This window comes from Mustela lutreola, chromosome 3 (assembly GCF_030435805.1).
Source record: "Mustela lutreola isolate mMusLut2 chromosome 3, mMusLut2.pri, whole genome shotgun sequence".
Taxonomy (NCBI): domain Eukaryota; kingdom Metazoa; phylum Chordata; class Mammalia; order Carnivora; family Mustelidae; genus Mustela; species Mustela lutreola.
Genome location: NC_081292.1, coordinates 39138114 through 39154298, shown reverse-complemented (window position 1 = coordinate 39154298; position 16185 = coordinate 39138114). Strand labels below are relative to the sequence as shown.

The 16185-nt window shown below is 41.2% G+C and overlaps 1 protein-coding gene across 4 annotated transcripts in view; it reads left to right on the top strand.

The window, feature by feature from the left end:
* Nucleotides 1-1528: 1528 nt before the first annotated feature.
* The window catches only part of MTDH (metadherin), a 59729-nt gene continuing 45072 nt past the window's right edge, over nucleotides 1529-16185 (top strand). For 2 of the 4 annotated variants that reach the window (XM_059165965.1, XM_059165962.1), the window contains exons 1-2: nucleotides 1609-2364; nucleotides 15589-15690. In XM_059165965.1, coding sequence (XP_059021948.1) covers nucleotides 1984-2364; nucleotides 15589-15690 — 483 coding nt within the window. In that variant the 5' untranslated portion in view covers nucleotides 1609-1983. Of the gene's footprint in view, nucleotides 2365-15588; nucleotides 15691-16185 lie in introns of all 4 variants that reach the window. The other 2 variants (XM_059165964.1, XM_059165963.1) reach the window with 2 other exon arrangements.

Genomic DNA, 16185 nt, shown 5'->3' with positions numbered 1-16185 from the left:
CTGGGATCATGACCCGAGCCAAAGGCAGAGGCTTGAACCCACTGAGATACCCAGGTGCCCCATAAAAATCTAATTTCATAAATACAAATGGAATTTGGAAACTTTTAGGGCTAAAGAAGATCTAATGTTATCATCAAGTTTTTGGCCTTGTAACTTACATTGTCTTTAATTATTAGTCTATATAAAGCTTAGCAAGAGTAGTAGTTCATTTTTACTGTTTATTTACAAAACTCCCTTCCACCCACTAATCAACATGCATTATAACACTACTGAAAGTAGGTCAAAATACTCTTTAATACATTTTGAGTATTAGGTGCTTATTGACCTTACCCTCTTTTCTAGTCTTTGAGAAACAGTCTGTACAATTGACCCTTGACAATTGACTCGTTTCAACTGCCTGAGTCCACCAACACGTGAATTTCTTTCAGTAAACACGGTACAGTACCCTAAATGTATTTTCCTTAAGATTTTTTTAAACATTTTTTCTCAGGTTTAGTTTACAGTAAGAATATAATACACAATACATATACAAAAATATGTTAGGTGACTGTTCTTGTTCTTGGTAAGACTTCCGGTCAACAATAGACTATTAAGTTTTGAGGAAGTCAAAAGTTACATTCCATTGTCCAGGAGACAGTGCCCCTAACCCCTCAGTTTTTCAAGGGTCAACAGTATCTAGTCCACTTAAGACACTTGTTTACACGCTAATTATTTAATGATTAAACAGCTTCCTTACAGCAACATGGAAAGAAACCCTAAGGCACCCCGCAAACATCATCTTTGTAATCAAAATCCGAAAGGGCAATTCATTTCTTCCTAACTCTACCCAGAAATGGTCAACACAGATTCTAAAAATAGAATTTTGTCAAACTCCTTTTGTGGTCTTGAATGAAAGCTTAAAATAAAACAAGGACGCGTAAACACAGTCCAATGTGCTTCTCTTGTTATTTCTCATTAAAGCTACAAATTAGTAGGAAAATAGTGCCGCCCACGGGCTTCGCAAGTTTTGAATTCCGGGGAACACCCAGAGCAGGAGTGAATGAGGGAAATTGATGCGAACCGCCCCAGCCAGGCCAGCGAATGATAGGCACGCGGCGTGCTGGTTGGCCCTGAAGAGAAAAAGCCAGTTTGTGAATGAAACTTGGGGCTTGGAAGAGGAACGTCCAGCTTCATACTCGGGTTAAGCCCACTCTAGAAGAACCTAGCCGTGTGACCCAGGGAGAAAACGCTGACTCCATTTACACCACTCCCAGAAAAAGAATGGAGAAAACCTACACCTACTAGGGCGCCTTTGACCTAAACACCCGCCCGACCCGCTTTCACGCTCTTCACCCTCTCCCCTCTCCCGCCCCCCACCCCCGACTTCCTCGAAAGCCCCTCCCCTGGACTCAGCCAAAGCGCCACGTCTCCTAACGCCGAAGCACCAGCTACCCCGCGGAGGCTTCCTGCCGTTAACCCCTCCCAGACTCCCGCCCCAGGTCTGCGATCCCCAGGCTCCGAGCCTCCCCTAGGCCAAGACGGGTCACTGCCAACTGCAGGAGCCGCGCCCTCGACCCAACGGCTCCCGCCCCGCCGCGCCCCGCCCGGGCCCACGTGACACCCACGACCCGCCCATGGCGCCCACGTGACCCGCGGCCATCCCCGCGCGCGGCGTGGATCGCGGCCGGAGCCGCCATTGTTCCGCCGAGGGACGACAGCGGGGCCTGGCACTGGCGCCGAGACGCCGCTTAGCGGCCGCCACTGGAGACACTCCCTCCCGCCGCCCCCCTCCTCTTGGCGGCGGCGGAGCGAGGCTGACTAGGGGGACCTGGGAGCCCCCTCTCCTGGCGGCGGCAGCTGCCGATCCCCGGCTCCGGCGCGAGGGGCGGCCGCGATGCGCTCAGCCTGAGGCAGTCCGGCCCGGCCCTTCTTCGCCTCCTCTGACTCTTGTACTGCGTCCGTGCGCCCCGGCGTCATCCTGCGAGTCTCGCTGACGGAGGGAAGATGGCTGCACAGAGCTGGCAGGACGAGCTGGCCCGACAGGCCGAGGAAGGCTCGGCTCGGCTGCGGGAAATGCTTTCGGTTGGCCTGGGCTTTCTGCGCACCGAGCTGGGCCTCGACCTGGGGCTGGAGCCGAAGCGGTACCCGGGCTGGGTGATTCTGGTGGGCACCGGCGCGCTGGGGCTACTGCTGCTCGTCCTGCTCTGCTACGGCTGGGCCGCGGCTTGCGCCGGCGCCCGGAAAAAGCGGAGGAGCCCGCCCCGCAAGCGGGAGGAGGCGGCGGCAGTGCCGGCCGCGGCCCCTGACGATCTAGCCCTGTTGAAGAATCTCAGGAGCGAGGAGCAGAAGAAGAAGAACCGGAAGAAATTGCCCGAGAAGCCCAAAGTGAGTAGGGGTGGAGCGGCGGTAGACGAGGGGCCAGGGGCCGGCGTGGAAAGCCTCGAGAGAGCGGGAGGCCGACCCCGGCCGAGCCCCAGCCGCCCCCAGCCGGGAGTGGAAGAGGAAAGAGTGAGGTTAGTCCAGAGCTGGGACTCTGATCTCTCTAGCCAGAGGAGGTGATCTGGACACGTTACTGGGGGATCGTGGAGACTGCGGAAGTGTAGGACGGGTGGGGAAGACCAGCTTCGAGGAGGGAAGTTAGACGGCGTGGGGGTACGTTTAAATTGAAGCGCCCAGAGGTCAAGCAGCTTGCGGGGACCTGGACGGCCGGATATACATACCAGCCCTTCTCGGGGCCTACCGGGTAGGCTGCGTGTGTAGAAAGTAATGGGACCTTAAGGTGGTGTTGGGAAGTTGTGGAAAGACTGCGCCTGGAAGACAGCGTCAAGTCACATGGAGACGGTAGCCAGTGGAGGAAATACGATGACCTAAAAAATCTGGGGCTTACGGAGGATTAAAAGTACCCAGGTCTAGACGCGCTTCCATTTTAGTTAGACTGTTTAAGGGAAATGGTTGCCCACTCCTGTTCTTGTGAATGTGGCCGATGGAGGCAAGGCAGGAGGGAGTCGGTTGCCGTATATACTTTGGGGTACGTGGCCCCATGAGAGCGAGCTCAGGCCCATTCAGCGGTGTGAAACCGCATTCAGGTTTTGAAATAGAGTAAAAGGGGATGACAGAGCAGAATGGTGCAGTCTGAAAGAGAGATTTAGGCACCCATTTACCGGACCACGTGTGGAAATGAGAGCATCACGTCCATTTTATCATGCCTTTCTCTTTTATTTTTTTTTTTAATTGCCGTTTCCCCATGATATCTTTTATAGTTTTGTTTTGTTTTGTTTTTTAAACATAGTTGAGCAGAGTTTGGAGGATGTGCAAGATTAGAAACCGCTCTTAGCCCATTTTTATATACACTGAATTAAGTTCTTTGCCTTTCAGTACAATAAATGTAACCAAGGCCATACTTTGTGAAATGCACTGTGGTCTGTGTTGGGGAGTGGGAGGTACCCACACAGGAGTTGGAATCAATCCTGGAGACTAGTGTAGGAGACGGATTCATAAGTCATGCCTGTAGTACATAAACAGGTGCTGTAGGAGCGCAAGTGGTGTTAATAAGGTCTGGAATGTGGGAGACCCGTTCTGTTGAAGGGATTGGAAGAAGTGGGATTTGAGTTCAAACTAAAGCAATGAGAGTATTGTTGGTACCAGTACAAAGAATAAGTCAGTATTGGAGCAGTGACAGGTCATAGTGCATTATTAGACCTAGGTAAATGATCACATTTTGTCTGCTGATTAAGAGGATGTAAAATACATACAAAATCTGGGCAAGGTACAGCTTTGTCAGTATGAAGTCTGCCTTAAGTTAGAAGAGGAAATAGAACTGATTTGGAACATATGTAATTAAATTTGTTGAGCATATCAAATGTTACCAGAAAGTAATGTATGGTGAACACAGAGAAATTGGCTCCAAAATAAGCAAAGAAGGTGATCTTGAAAAAACCACATACATTAGTAAGCCTAAACCCTGTGTGGATGAAGCAGGTTGTGAACATTGCAAAGCCCTGTTTGGGATGTCTAGAATTTCAGAAAGACTTGAGTGCAGAGACAGGTGCCCCGGGATCCCATCTGAAGTGCATCATAACATTCAGATGACCTGTCTGAAGAAGGAACAGGCTTCTGTGAAACTTGTCCTGTGAAAAAAACTCATCAAACTTAGGACTTAATGCTTCTCTTTTTCATTTTAGTTAAGGAATGGGGAAGTGAGTGAATAAATAAATCTAATATTAATCTTTGGGGAGTGGAGAATGGGATGACTGATCAAATGGTTGAATGTTAATTGGGTGAGAAAATATCTTTGCCTACTTCATGGTATAGAGGTGTTGGAGAAGCTTGTCAACATTAACAGAATTCTAGTTTTCAAACTTTTTTTGACTGCAGCTTACAGTAAGAAACACATTTTACATTGTAGTACCTGTCTCCACCCTTCCCCTACACACAAACCAAACCATTCTGTTTTTCTTTAATGATATTTGTGACCCATCAGATTGGCTTCACATTTCATTGCAAGGTATGACCCACAGAAAATTACTGCTCTATGGGATTGAAAAGTGAAAGTATCCATTTGTGCAGTACTCAAACGCTTTGCACTGTGCTAAGTATTTACTTGGAGAAAAGCAGCATACTGCTTGCAAATCGAAGGCAGTATAAAGGAATACAATATTCATATGTCTCATTGTGAAGGGGATACAAAAGTAAAAGCTCAGTTACTTACTCCCCAGGGAGCTTTTTATTCCAGTTGTGGAAAAAGAGACACTAAAAAAAAAAAAAATTAACAGTGCAGACCCATTATGGGCCCAGGATGCTGTGAACGGATTTATCATATAATCTGGCTTTGAATGTGAGTAGGAGCAAGGTAGTGGAAGAGGCTGAAGCAACAGAAAAGGCCCATTAGAGGAAGACACTCTGTCAGCCTGGTAGGAATGAGGACTAAACTTAAGTAAAGCATTTAACCTTGCTCTGTTTAGCTTGTCTTGTATATAAATTGAGAATCTTGAGTTAAAATACTGCAGAATTCCTCAAAATGTTATCTCTGACTACTTGCAGTAGAGTTACTTAGAATGTTTATTAAAATTTATGGATTCCTGAGCACCAGAAAGATCTTATCAATTCAAGATCTCTGGAACAGAGTCCAGTGAAGCTGAATTTTTAATGAGCTGCCTTGGTAAATCCTTGCTGTTAGTTTAAAAGTCACTCATTGGTGTAGGATCATAAGATCCACAGAGAAGGAGAGGTTTCTAAGTGGAATCGTGTTTAATCTTATAATCCGTCTCTTCATTACTACATCATTCTGATACACACTTTAGGATATACCTTACTCTGATCCAACTAAACTACTATGGGTTTGTGAAAGGATATTACATATATACTTAAATATTTTATGTTCATCATTTTACCCCATGATTTTTAGTTCTCTCTGAAGCCATTTCAAATTTTGCAAGTCAAGTTTTTAAAATTTGTTTCTAATAACTTATTTTCATCTGTAGAATAGGTGTTATTTAGCTCTTTAATATCTCCCTATAATGACTTTTTGACATTTTTATATCACTTTGGTTTTTGTCCCCTAATAATGCCTTGGCATAGGTTTTTTTAAGGTATGAATGCAGTTTATTTCCCTATTTAAAGTGGAGGGAGTGGCACTTTTCTCTGGGCTTATTACTTGAGATTTTTGGAAATTATTGTTATATAGATTCCATGACATGTAGTACAATGTGAGTATTAAATAGGCAATCAGTAAATTTTTTTTTTAAAGATTTTATTTATTTATTTGACAGAGAGAGATTACAAGTAGGCAGAGAGGCAGGCAGAGAGAGAGAGAGGAGGAAGCAGGCTCCCCGCTGAGCAGAGAGCCTGATGTAGGACTCAATCCCAGGACCCTGAGATCACGACCTGAGCTGAAGGCAGCGGCTTAACCCACTGAGCCACCCAGGCACCCAAGCAATCAGTAAATGTTTTTAACTTGACTTACTCTGAGCAGTGCTTTAGATAGATATGAGATCTCAGATAACTGGTCTTTAACAATCATTGTTTTGAATTTCAACTGGAAGCCTATAACCCAGGATCAACTTCAATAAAAATTTATTTCAGTGAAAAGGTTATTTTTATATTAGTGTAGGATTTCTCATAAAGATTTGCCATAGTGCAGTTGTTGATATTAGTAAACTCAATGAATAGTGTTTTGTCTTGTTTGCTGCTGTGTAACCTTGCATGGTGCTTGACACTCAATAAATAATTACGGAATGCATGAAGTAGTAAGATGTCCTGCCAGTGTATTTATACAACTCATTCCCATTCTTTATGCCTGGTAAACAGCCATCTGAGCCATCTTTTTATTTTTACAGTGGATGATGGCTGTGTTTGCTTCTTCAGACTGAAATTTTGTGAGGTCCATCATTCTACAGCCAATAAATCATTCTAATAGTATGCCGTGTCTTTTGTAGTTCTTACTGCTTTTCCAGTTTCATTGCCATTGCCCTACTTTTGGACTTCATTACCTTTTGCTTCGACTGTACTAACAGCATCCTAACTGGTTTTCCTGCTTCCTGTCTCTGTTGCCTTTCCTTTCTACCCACTCCTGCTAGTTAAATCTTTTAAAGCCTAGCTCTGATCATGACTTTCATGTTCACACCTTGTCAGTTGTTTCCCCATCACATGTTGAGTAAAATCCAATCTATGAGGTGGCCATGATGTAACCCCATCTTAGATTTATCTCTTAACCATTATCCCAAATGCATTACCATTAGCTAGGCTGCCTTATCTCTTTATTCATACTATTTTGTTCCATTAGAAAGTTTGTCTTTCTGTATCTGTAAAGTTTTCAACTATCTTTCAAGGAAGGCCTAGCTGTGGTTCTCTCTCCACTATAAAGCCTTCTCTAGCTCCCCAGGTAGAGTTAGTCTCTTTTTTATATATCTATTTTGTATTTTATTATGATATCTAAAGACAACAGAGCATTGCCTAGGAATGTAACTGTAGGGCAACTGAGATTTTTTCCCCAGCTCTGTGCAACATCCGTGAGTGATCAGGGAAGCAAAATTGATTTTGGGATTAGAAATTAATTTTAGTGAGTAGGTGAACTTGCCAATAAGGAATCCCTGAATAATGGGGATCAACTTTGTACTAGTCTGTATCTGTAATTGGACCCTTCCTTTCACCTCCTCATATCTAGGTATCTGCTTGACTTCTCCAGTTGGAAATCTGGCATTTGTCTCAAATTTTAACATCTCCAAAAGAATTCATGATTCCTTGCTTTCTCCAGGTCTTCCTCATTTCTATAAATGGTAAATGAGTACCACCCATTCAGTTATTCAAGTCCCAAATCTAAGAATCATTCTCGATTCTTCCCTTTCTCTCACCTTGTATCTTCCCTACGTTATGTCTGATCTTTGAGCAAATACCATCCACTTTATCACCTAAGATGTGTATTCAGTCTGACTACTTACTCTCAGTTCTGTTGTCTGGCTCCTTAGCTCACTTTTGTAGCAATAGCTTCTGCAGGCTGCCTCCAATCCTAAAGCCAACACAACATTTGTCTAAAACCAACACTTCAAGGGCTTTTGCATTTTAAACCTCAACTTCTTTCATATGTGGCCCAGCACCTGCGTTTCTTTCTACGTTGATTTTGAGTTAATTTCCTCTCATTATTACCTCTAGCTATAGTGATCTTTTTTCAGTTCCACAAATTCTTTCACAACCCAGTGCCTGTATGTGAACTATTATTAACACTTCTGGAGTAATCTTTTCCCCCACTATTCTAATCAGCCCGTAGATCTTACCTTAAAACCCACCTTCCTAGATAATCACCTTATTTGATCACCTATTTCTGATCACCCTATTTGACATAGGCATCCCATTCTATTTTCTGTCTCAATTTTTGATATGTGGGTATTTTTTTAATTGTAAGTATCACAGTTTGCTTATTATTTACTCATCCAGTAATTTTTTGGGGGGGATCCTCTGCCTCCAGTGGGGAAAGCCTCGCTGGCCTCGAAATGCAGTGGCAAACAGTGCCCAGCACATGTAAGAGCCTTTAATAATTATTTGTTGAACTGAATTCTTAACAGAGTAACTATAATGATATTTCACAGTTTAATTGGATAGTTTATTTGGCTAAATAAATTAATCTTTTAAGATACTCCAACAGAATTACTTTTTTTTATTCTTTTTTTTTTTTTTTAAGATTTTATTTATTTCTTTGGCAGAGACAGATCACAAGTAGGCAGAGAGAGGAGGAAGCAGGCTCCCTGCCGAGCAGAGAGCCCAATGCAGGGCTGGATCCCAGAACCCTGAGATCATAACCTGAGCCGAAGGCAGAGGCTTTAACCCACTGAGCCACCCAGGCGCCCCAACTTTTTTTTATTCTTAAGTAGTGGTTTTTCTATATCAATCCCCAGGTATTAGTAAAGGTAAATTATATCACTTGCCACCTACATTATAGGATTTTCTTCTTACCTCTGTTCACTAGTCCCCTTAGTTCTAAATACTAAAAGAACAGTCATTTGAAAATGAGTAAATAAAAATAATCATTCAGTGAAAAAAATCTTGAGTCATAGTTAAAACAAATATTCCCTATTGTAGGAAAAGGAATCTTGAGATTCATAAAGATTAAATAACTTATTCAAGGTGATAGAGCAAAGGAGTTTCAAAAGCTAAACAGTATCCTGATCGTTAGTCTATAAACTCAGCTGTTATTTCTGCTGTTCCTCTCAGGTTTTCCTAGCATGTTTGCATTCAGAGAACAAATCCAGTTTTCCCAGTGAATTACAACTCTATGTATTTCTTTTAAAATTTACTTTTAGAATCAGAAATTTATACTGAAAATTGTAACGACTTTTACCGAAGCTCCAGATTTTGGCTCCATTTGCTTGGTTGTATGACAGGGCTTTTTCATCTTGTCATTTTATCCTGCCAGAGGCCTAGTAGAAAAGACCTTTAATAGTTCTGCTTATCGGGCGCCTGGGTGGCTCAGTGGGTTAAGCCGCTGCCTTCGGCTCAGGTCATGATCTCAGGGTCCTGGGATCGAGTCCCGCATCGGGCTCTCTGCTCAGCAGGGAGCCTGCTTCCTCCTCTCTCTCTCTCTTGCCTGCCTCTCTGCCTGCTTGTGATCTCTCTCTGTCAAATAAATAAATAAAAAATCTAAAAAAAAAAATAATAATAATAAATTAAAAAAAAAAAAAAAAGAAGTTCATATTAAAAAAAAAAAAAAAAGAAAAAAATAGTTCTGCTTATCTTAGATACCGAGAGCAGCAGTAAACCCTCTGAACACTTGGGGTTTCTTTTGCATTTGGACATTACTGATTGATGCCGTACTTCTCAAGTTCATGAAAGCTTTGACAGTATCTTCAAATTATTATTATTCAGGCAAACTCAAGAACTCTAAATAGGGAATTGGTGTTATTTGACCAGTTTTAAAGTTTACTTTTTTCTCTTCAGCTATGCTAGTCGTTTTCAAACTATGCCACAGAATGCCAGTATTCCAGAGAGCATCCAGCAAGCTCTGAGAAAGTACATGGCTGTGTCTCTGCTGTATCATATATAGTTCTTACCTCAGTACCCATCAGAAGTCAAACCTTAGAAACCAGTAATACTGTATTGAACTCTTCAGAAATCCTCTTAGTATAATTTGGCCAGGTGATAGGTATGGAGAGTCATCTCTCTATCCTGTGAAAGTAGCTCTGAGCATCCCTGATGCAGTCAACAGGTAATCTGGAATTCCTGAAAAGAGTTGAGTCTTTGGCTAGCTGCTTAGAAGGCAAAAAGAATCTTTACCACTAAAGGAAATATCTCAGGATATACAGCAAGATTTTGCAAATTTGAATTATAGGCCGTGTTTGTAAGATTGTTCTCTCAGTTATTAAGAGTTTAAAATTGGAGTTGAATTTATTTATTTATTTAAGATTTTATTTGTTTATTTGACAGAGAGAGATCACAAGTAGTCAGAGAGGCAGGCAGAGAGAGAGGAGGAAGCAGGCTCCCTGCCAAGCAGAGAGCCCAATGCGGGACTGGATCCCAGGACCCTGAGACCATGACCTGAGCCGAAGGCAAAGGCTTAACCCACTGAGCCACCCAGGCGCCCTGGAGTTGAATTTAAAAATAATTTCATAAGTTACTATGACTGAAGCTGTAGTTTATTGTGTATTTAGTGTATGTGATTGATACATTCACATTAGGCAGAGGAAAGACACAAAATTCGTGCTTTCAAATAAATGACAAGGAATTGTTCTATCATGAATTTCTATCAGAACTCTTCAGACTAAAACTGACTGAGGCAAGGTCTTGTTCATCAGATAAGTTGATGTGTATAAAGCATCTGGCAAGGTACTTGGCACATGGCACATACTTGGAAATTACCAGTTATTGTCAGGCTATATTCTAGTCTAATCTGTCAGCTAAAGATGATGCACCTTGAATTTCTGTAACATCTTGCCTTTTATTTTCTTTAGGAAGGGTGTAATATATACACTTGTGCTTCTTGTATGTTCAGTATAACTTTAAGCCAAGAAAATTGAAATTCCAGTGAAGTATAAATTCCAGTGAAGTATAACTTCTCTAGGGTGGTACGCATTTGAGAATTCAACTCTGGTTTCGGCTTGCCTTCAAAACCCATACTGTTTGCCTTTAACGGGTGGGGTTAGAGAGGTAGGGAGAAGAGGGTAGAGTATACCTTTTGTCTTGTATTTTATTTTATTTTTTTTAAAGATTTTATTTATTTATTTGGCAGACAGAGATCACAAGTAGGCAGAGAGGCAGGCAGAGAGAGAGAGGAGGAAGCAGGCTCCCTGCTGAGCAGAGAGCCCGAAGCAGGGCTCGATCCCAGCACCCCGGGATCATGACCCAAGCTGAAGGCAGAGGCTTTAACCCACTGAGCCACCCAGGCGCCCCACCTTTTGTCTTGTATTTTAATATGTGATGTTACTTTCTTCCTTTGTTAGGTTCTAAGCTTTTTGAAGGCAGCTTTTGGGCCTCACTTACCTTTGTTTCAAGGTTTTAAGGGTTCTACATATTACTCTACTGTGTTCACTTACTGGATGTTGAGTTAATGAACATAAGTGAATGATACAATTTTCTTTTCTTAGAAAATGGTGAAACTATAAGCAGTTTCTTGGATTTTTTTAAAGAAAGATAATATTACATTGCTGTCTCCAGAGCAAGTCTGGACTATTTCTGACCTCTGAGAGGATACATTTACTTATCATTTGTATTCTGTTAACTTCCCAAAAGAATTTGTGTCTGGAGTACTGAACATGTGTACTGTTTGTTGGCCCTCTTAACCACCAAGACCTAACATTTATTTTGAGCTCACTGGTTTGAAAAGTGACCTGAATGCTAGAACATGGGGATGGGTATTTGAGCCATCATAGCCCTGTTCTCTCCTTTATTGTCATTTTAATAAGAAACTTGTATAAGACAAGTACATACTTTTTTTTTTTTTTTTTTAATATTACAGATGATGAAATCCAGTGTTAAGTCAAGGAAAATGCTTATAACCACAAGGAGTAAATGCAGAGATTGAGTCTTGATCCCAGTTTTGTCCAGTTCCAAAGCCCATGGTCTTTTCATATTCCCTTTTTTTTTTTTTTTTTTTGGTAGTTGGTAGACTACCCTTCTAGCGTTTCCAAGTAATGTGAAGTCATGGTTTTTATATTTTATGTCTAGAAATAAAATTTACATAGCTAAGTGAAAATGGGATTCTAAATGATTTCATTTTAAAAGTCAAATGTTAGACTTCATATATGCTTATCTTAGAGGTAGATTCTTTTGCAATTTAGAATCAGTTCCACAAATATGTGCAGGCTGCTCAAATGGCGTAGATGTCTGTTCAGCATATCTTCTTATTCTGAACTTCAACATGCTTGGAGGGCAAATTCCTTTCATTTGTCCTTGTTCCTGGGGTCCCTAGCCCAGTGCCTGGTACTTAAGTACTTAATAAACGTTTATGGAATTGTATGGACTTAATAATTTGAAGGTTGACTGACATGAAGAATTTTCTTTCCTTTAAATCAGGCATTATTAAATAAGAGACCCTATTCCTCTATGTGTCCCCCTTCTGCATTTTATTTTCTTGTCAGCTAGGTATTTTCATTCTGGTTTATCCCCACCCTTCCCAACACACACACATACACAATGTTCTTTTTGAAAGAATCTGGCGTGGGAGTTGGGGAATATATAATAATAAGACAGACACAGCGATGCCTACACGGAGTTTATCCGTGTACGAAATGATTATTTCATTCTTCTGTTACTGGTTGATTTTCTTTAGATTTGGAGGATGCTCTTGTCTAATTTAAAATATAGATTGTATGCTATATATGAAATTAACCTTGGTTGGCCCTGGAAGGAACCCTCAGAGTGTTCCAGAAAATTTTATACTAGCATGCAATAAGAGGCCCATGTAGTTGCTAATCTGTGGAAACACACCATATATATTAAGGCTTCGCGATGAGAGAAGATAATACTTTTGTGTAAAACCCAGATTGGCAGTCAGGTTGTATTTAAAGTGTTGGTTTGCAGTTAGTTATTTTTCATGTGAGCAATTTACGTGATATGCTTCCATTACTGGATTTGCTGATTTAAATATGGCTAATGATTTTCCAGGATGCGGCCTTCTCCAGCTAGTGGAGTAAGAGGACAGATTAGTGTTTCTGATGCGTAGAAGAGGCATAGCCACCATAGTGTATCCTTTTCTCCTGCTGCCCAAGAGCTCTTTGACTCTGTTCTTGGGAAAGGAGGCTTATTGTTTCATAATATCAGGCTTATTGGGGGGGTTGTTGCTCCTGGTAGTAGCGAGAGCGATTTAAAGCCCGAGGGTTAGTGTAACATTGGGAAATCTGCATAGACAGAGGAACAGCTACAGTCACAGCCATTGCTTACATTTATTCTGTTGCAGAGAAGGAAGTAAAATTGGCACAGGTCTGCCATGTAGGACCAACATCTCTGCATGGTGGTCATTTCAGAATCTATGAAATGGAAACTGAGTGTTCCCTTTATAAGTCACTGACAAAGGACTTCAGACTTCCTAGTTAAGAGAAAAGGTTGTTTCATCTTTCATTTGGGAAGCTGTATCAGCAATGTTTGCAGTTGATCTCAAAGCAATTGCTTTGAACTTTTTAGGTATTTTTAATCACTTAATTTCTCACCTTTTAGCAGTTAATAGATAAGCTAAAATGAGTTAGTATAGTCATTTATATGAGTAAAATGGAAGTGCTGTCTGAGTGACTTTGATGGAAAGTTTCCTGGAGGGATTAGTTAAGTGAAGTGTTTAGAAATGTAAGCTTGTGGGGTGCCTGGGTGGCTCAGAGGGTTAAGCCTTTGCCTTCAGCGCAGGTCATGATCTCAGGGTCCTGGGATCAAGCCCCGCATCGGGCTCTTTGCTTAGTGAGAGCCTGCTTCCTCCTCTCTCTCTCTGCCTGCCTCTCTGCCTACTTGTGATCTCTGTCTGTCAAATAAATAAAGTCTTTTAAAAAAAAAAAAAAAGAAAGAAAGAAAGAAAAGAAATGTAAGCTTGCGAGCTGCCAGTTAGAGGTGGGAAACTGGAGTTGGAGCTGCAAGATGGCTTAGGTGGCCTAAGGCTTGTATAGAAAGGTAAAGCCAACCATGGGAAATCAGAAAAGGTCTGGCTAAAGAGAATAGAACTAAGAACTAGCATATGAGAATTGACAGGTAAGATGGTGATATTAGAAAGTAGAAATAAGGGGCGCCTGAGTGGCTCAGTGGGTTAAAGCCTCTGCCTTCAGCTCAGGTCAAGATCCCAGGATCCTGGGATCGAGCCCCGCATTGGGCTCTCTGCTTGGCAGGGAGCCTGCTTCCTCCTCTCTCTGCCTGCCTCTCTGCCTACCTGTGATCTCTGTCTGTCAAATGAATAAATAAAAAATCTTAAAAAAAAAAAAAAAGAAGAAAGTAGAAATAAACAGTTTTATATTCCTGTTGTTGGTGTTGTTTTTAAGATTTTATTTATTTGACATACAGAAATCACAAGTAGGCATAGAGGCAGGCGGAGAGAGGAAGCAGGCTCCCTGCTGAGCAGAGAGCCCGATGGACCCTGGGATCATGACGTGAGCTGAAGATAGAAGCTTTAACCCACTGAAGCCACCCAGGTGCCCCTATTCCTGTTGTTGTTATGGCTCTAAGTCCAAATTCCTTTCAGGATTTTCTTACCTTTCTCTTTGTAGTACCCCTGCCCCTCCACCCCAAACATACACATACACATACACAGGAAGGCGGATTAGAGGAAGCAGCAGGAAAGTGACAAAACAGCACAGGAGAAAGAAAACTGAATGAAGAATGAGGAGACCTGGTTTTGGCATCTGACTTCAATAAGTTGCTTAAGAGCCAGCTGATTAAATTGGGATTAATTGGAAATTTCATCAGCTAAAAGACAGCTTTTGTTTCGGTTTTTCTGCCATAAATCTTTGGGAAGCCTACAAATTGGGTTTTAGAATATTAATGGTCTCTTTCTCTAACTGTATGTCCCTGATAATTTTGAAAAAACTCAGGGAAAGTCAAGTTGTAGAAAATTGAACATTTGTGTTGTTTTCTTGAGTTTGGCTTAGCTATAGTGAGTAATCTGGTTGGTGGAAGTCTGTTCTGTAAGAATGGGAAATAAGACAACTGAAACGAATGTATATTGATTTGCTAACTCACTGTTGGAATATGAGGGGACTAGCCAAGTAAAAAGTAGTAGTAGGATCCATAAAGAAGAGGTTAGAATACAGATACCTCGACTCCATTCTAAATATATTTCTGGTGATAGAGCTCAGAAATGTTTTTGGGGGGGGAGTAGGTGGGGTTTAACCCCAAAATGAGTGACTCTAATTAAAAGCCAGATTTGGAATTCACAGACTTAATCTTATTCATGGGCACCTGTAAGAACTATCATTATTTTAGAGGAGTGTCAAAGTTGAGGTAGCCTTTCTTAAGCTGTAGGGGTGGACTGGTAAATTTCTTAACCCCAGAACAGTAGGTCCATTAGATAATTACAGTAATTAGAATTACAAGGGACATTAGAGATAATCTAATACAGAGGCCAACAAACTATGGTCCATGGACCAGATCTGGTCCTCTACCTGTGTTTTGTAAATAAAGCTTTATTGGAACACAGCCAAACTCATTCATTTATTCATCTATGTCTGCCTTTGTACTACAGTAGCAGAGTTTTGTAGTTGCGGCAGAGACCGTATGGCCCACCAAGCCTAAAATATTTCCTGTTCCTTTACTGACAAAGTGTGCCGAATATTGAGTAGATCAGATCTGTCATTCTATATATGTGGAAATAAGATTCAAAGACAATGACTGAAACATTCGGAGATGACATAACTAATTGGCAGAGTGCAAGTACAGGTTAGTCCCCTGTTTTCCTGCTTTCAGTCCATTATTTTTTGTTGGACAGAAAATATATTGTGGTACAGAGTTTTGTTTGTAGGTTCATTATTAATTCTATTATGAAACACAGTTACTATGAACAGTAGGCCAGGTCTTACATAACATGCCTATACAGAAACCTTTTAGATTTGGGTCAGGGTAGAACTTGATTGTAGTATATTCTGTTTCCTGAGTATAAATCTTTGGTTTGACCTATCGAGTAGTTTGATAACAAGATTCTTTCTGTTGCCTGTGCAGCCTAATGGACGGACTGTTGAAGTGGCTGACGAGGAAGTTGTCCGAACTCCTCGAAGTATTACAACAAAGCAGCCCTTAGAGGCAGATAAGAAAAATGAAAAGGTAAGCTTGAGAACATATGAAATTATATGCAAAGCTCTTAATAAAGAGAGTAACATATAAATATGATAATTTTCTGTTTCACTAAAGTGTACATATACTCCCCATTTAAGGACAACTGAAAATCTGAATTTGTCGTAGCAGATAGGTGGCGCAGGTCTAAGTAAGTTGTTTTATTTTTTTACTTTTAAAAGGAAGGATATCACCAAGTATTTTAAACATGCTGTGGCATTATTAAATTCATTTTGCCAAAATAATTTACTCATGTGTTGAACATCTTTTATGAGTAAGACTCCAGGTATGTAACATCCCTCTTATTTGAAAACCAAATTGCGTTATCTTTCTTAACAGTGCACTTCTAACATGAAGAGCTTACCAAAATGTTCTGTGGTGTTAAGGGTTGAAACAGATTTCTGTTCTGATGGAGATACAATTCTTATTAGGCAGTTTGACTTTGTTTAACAAAAGAGAATGTTCTATATTCATTATTATTATAAT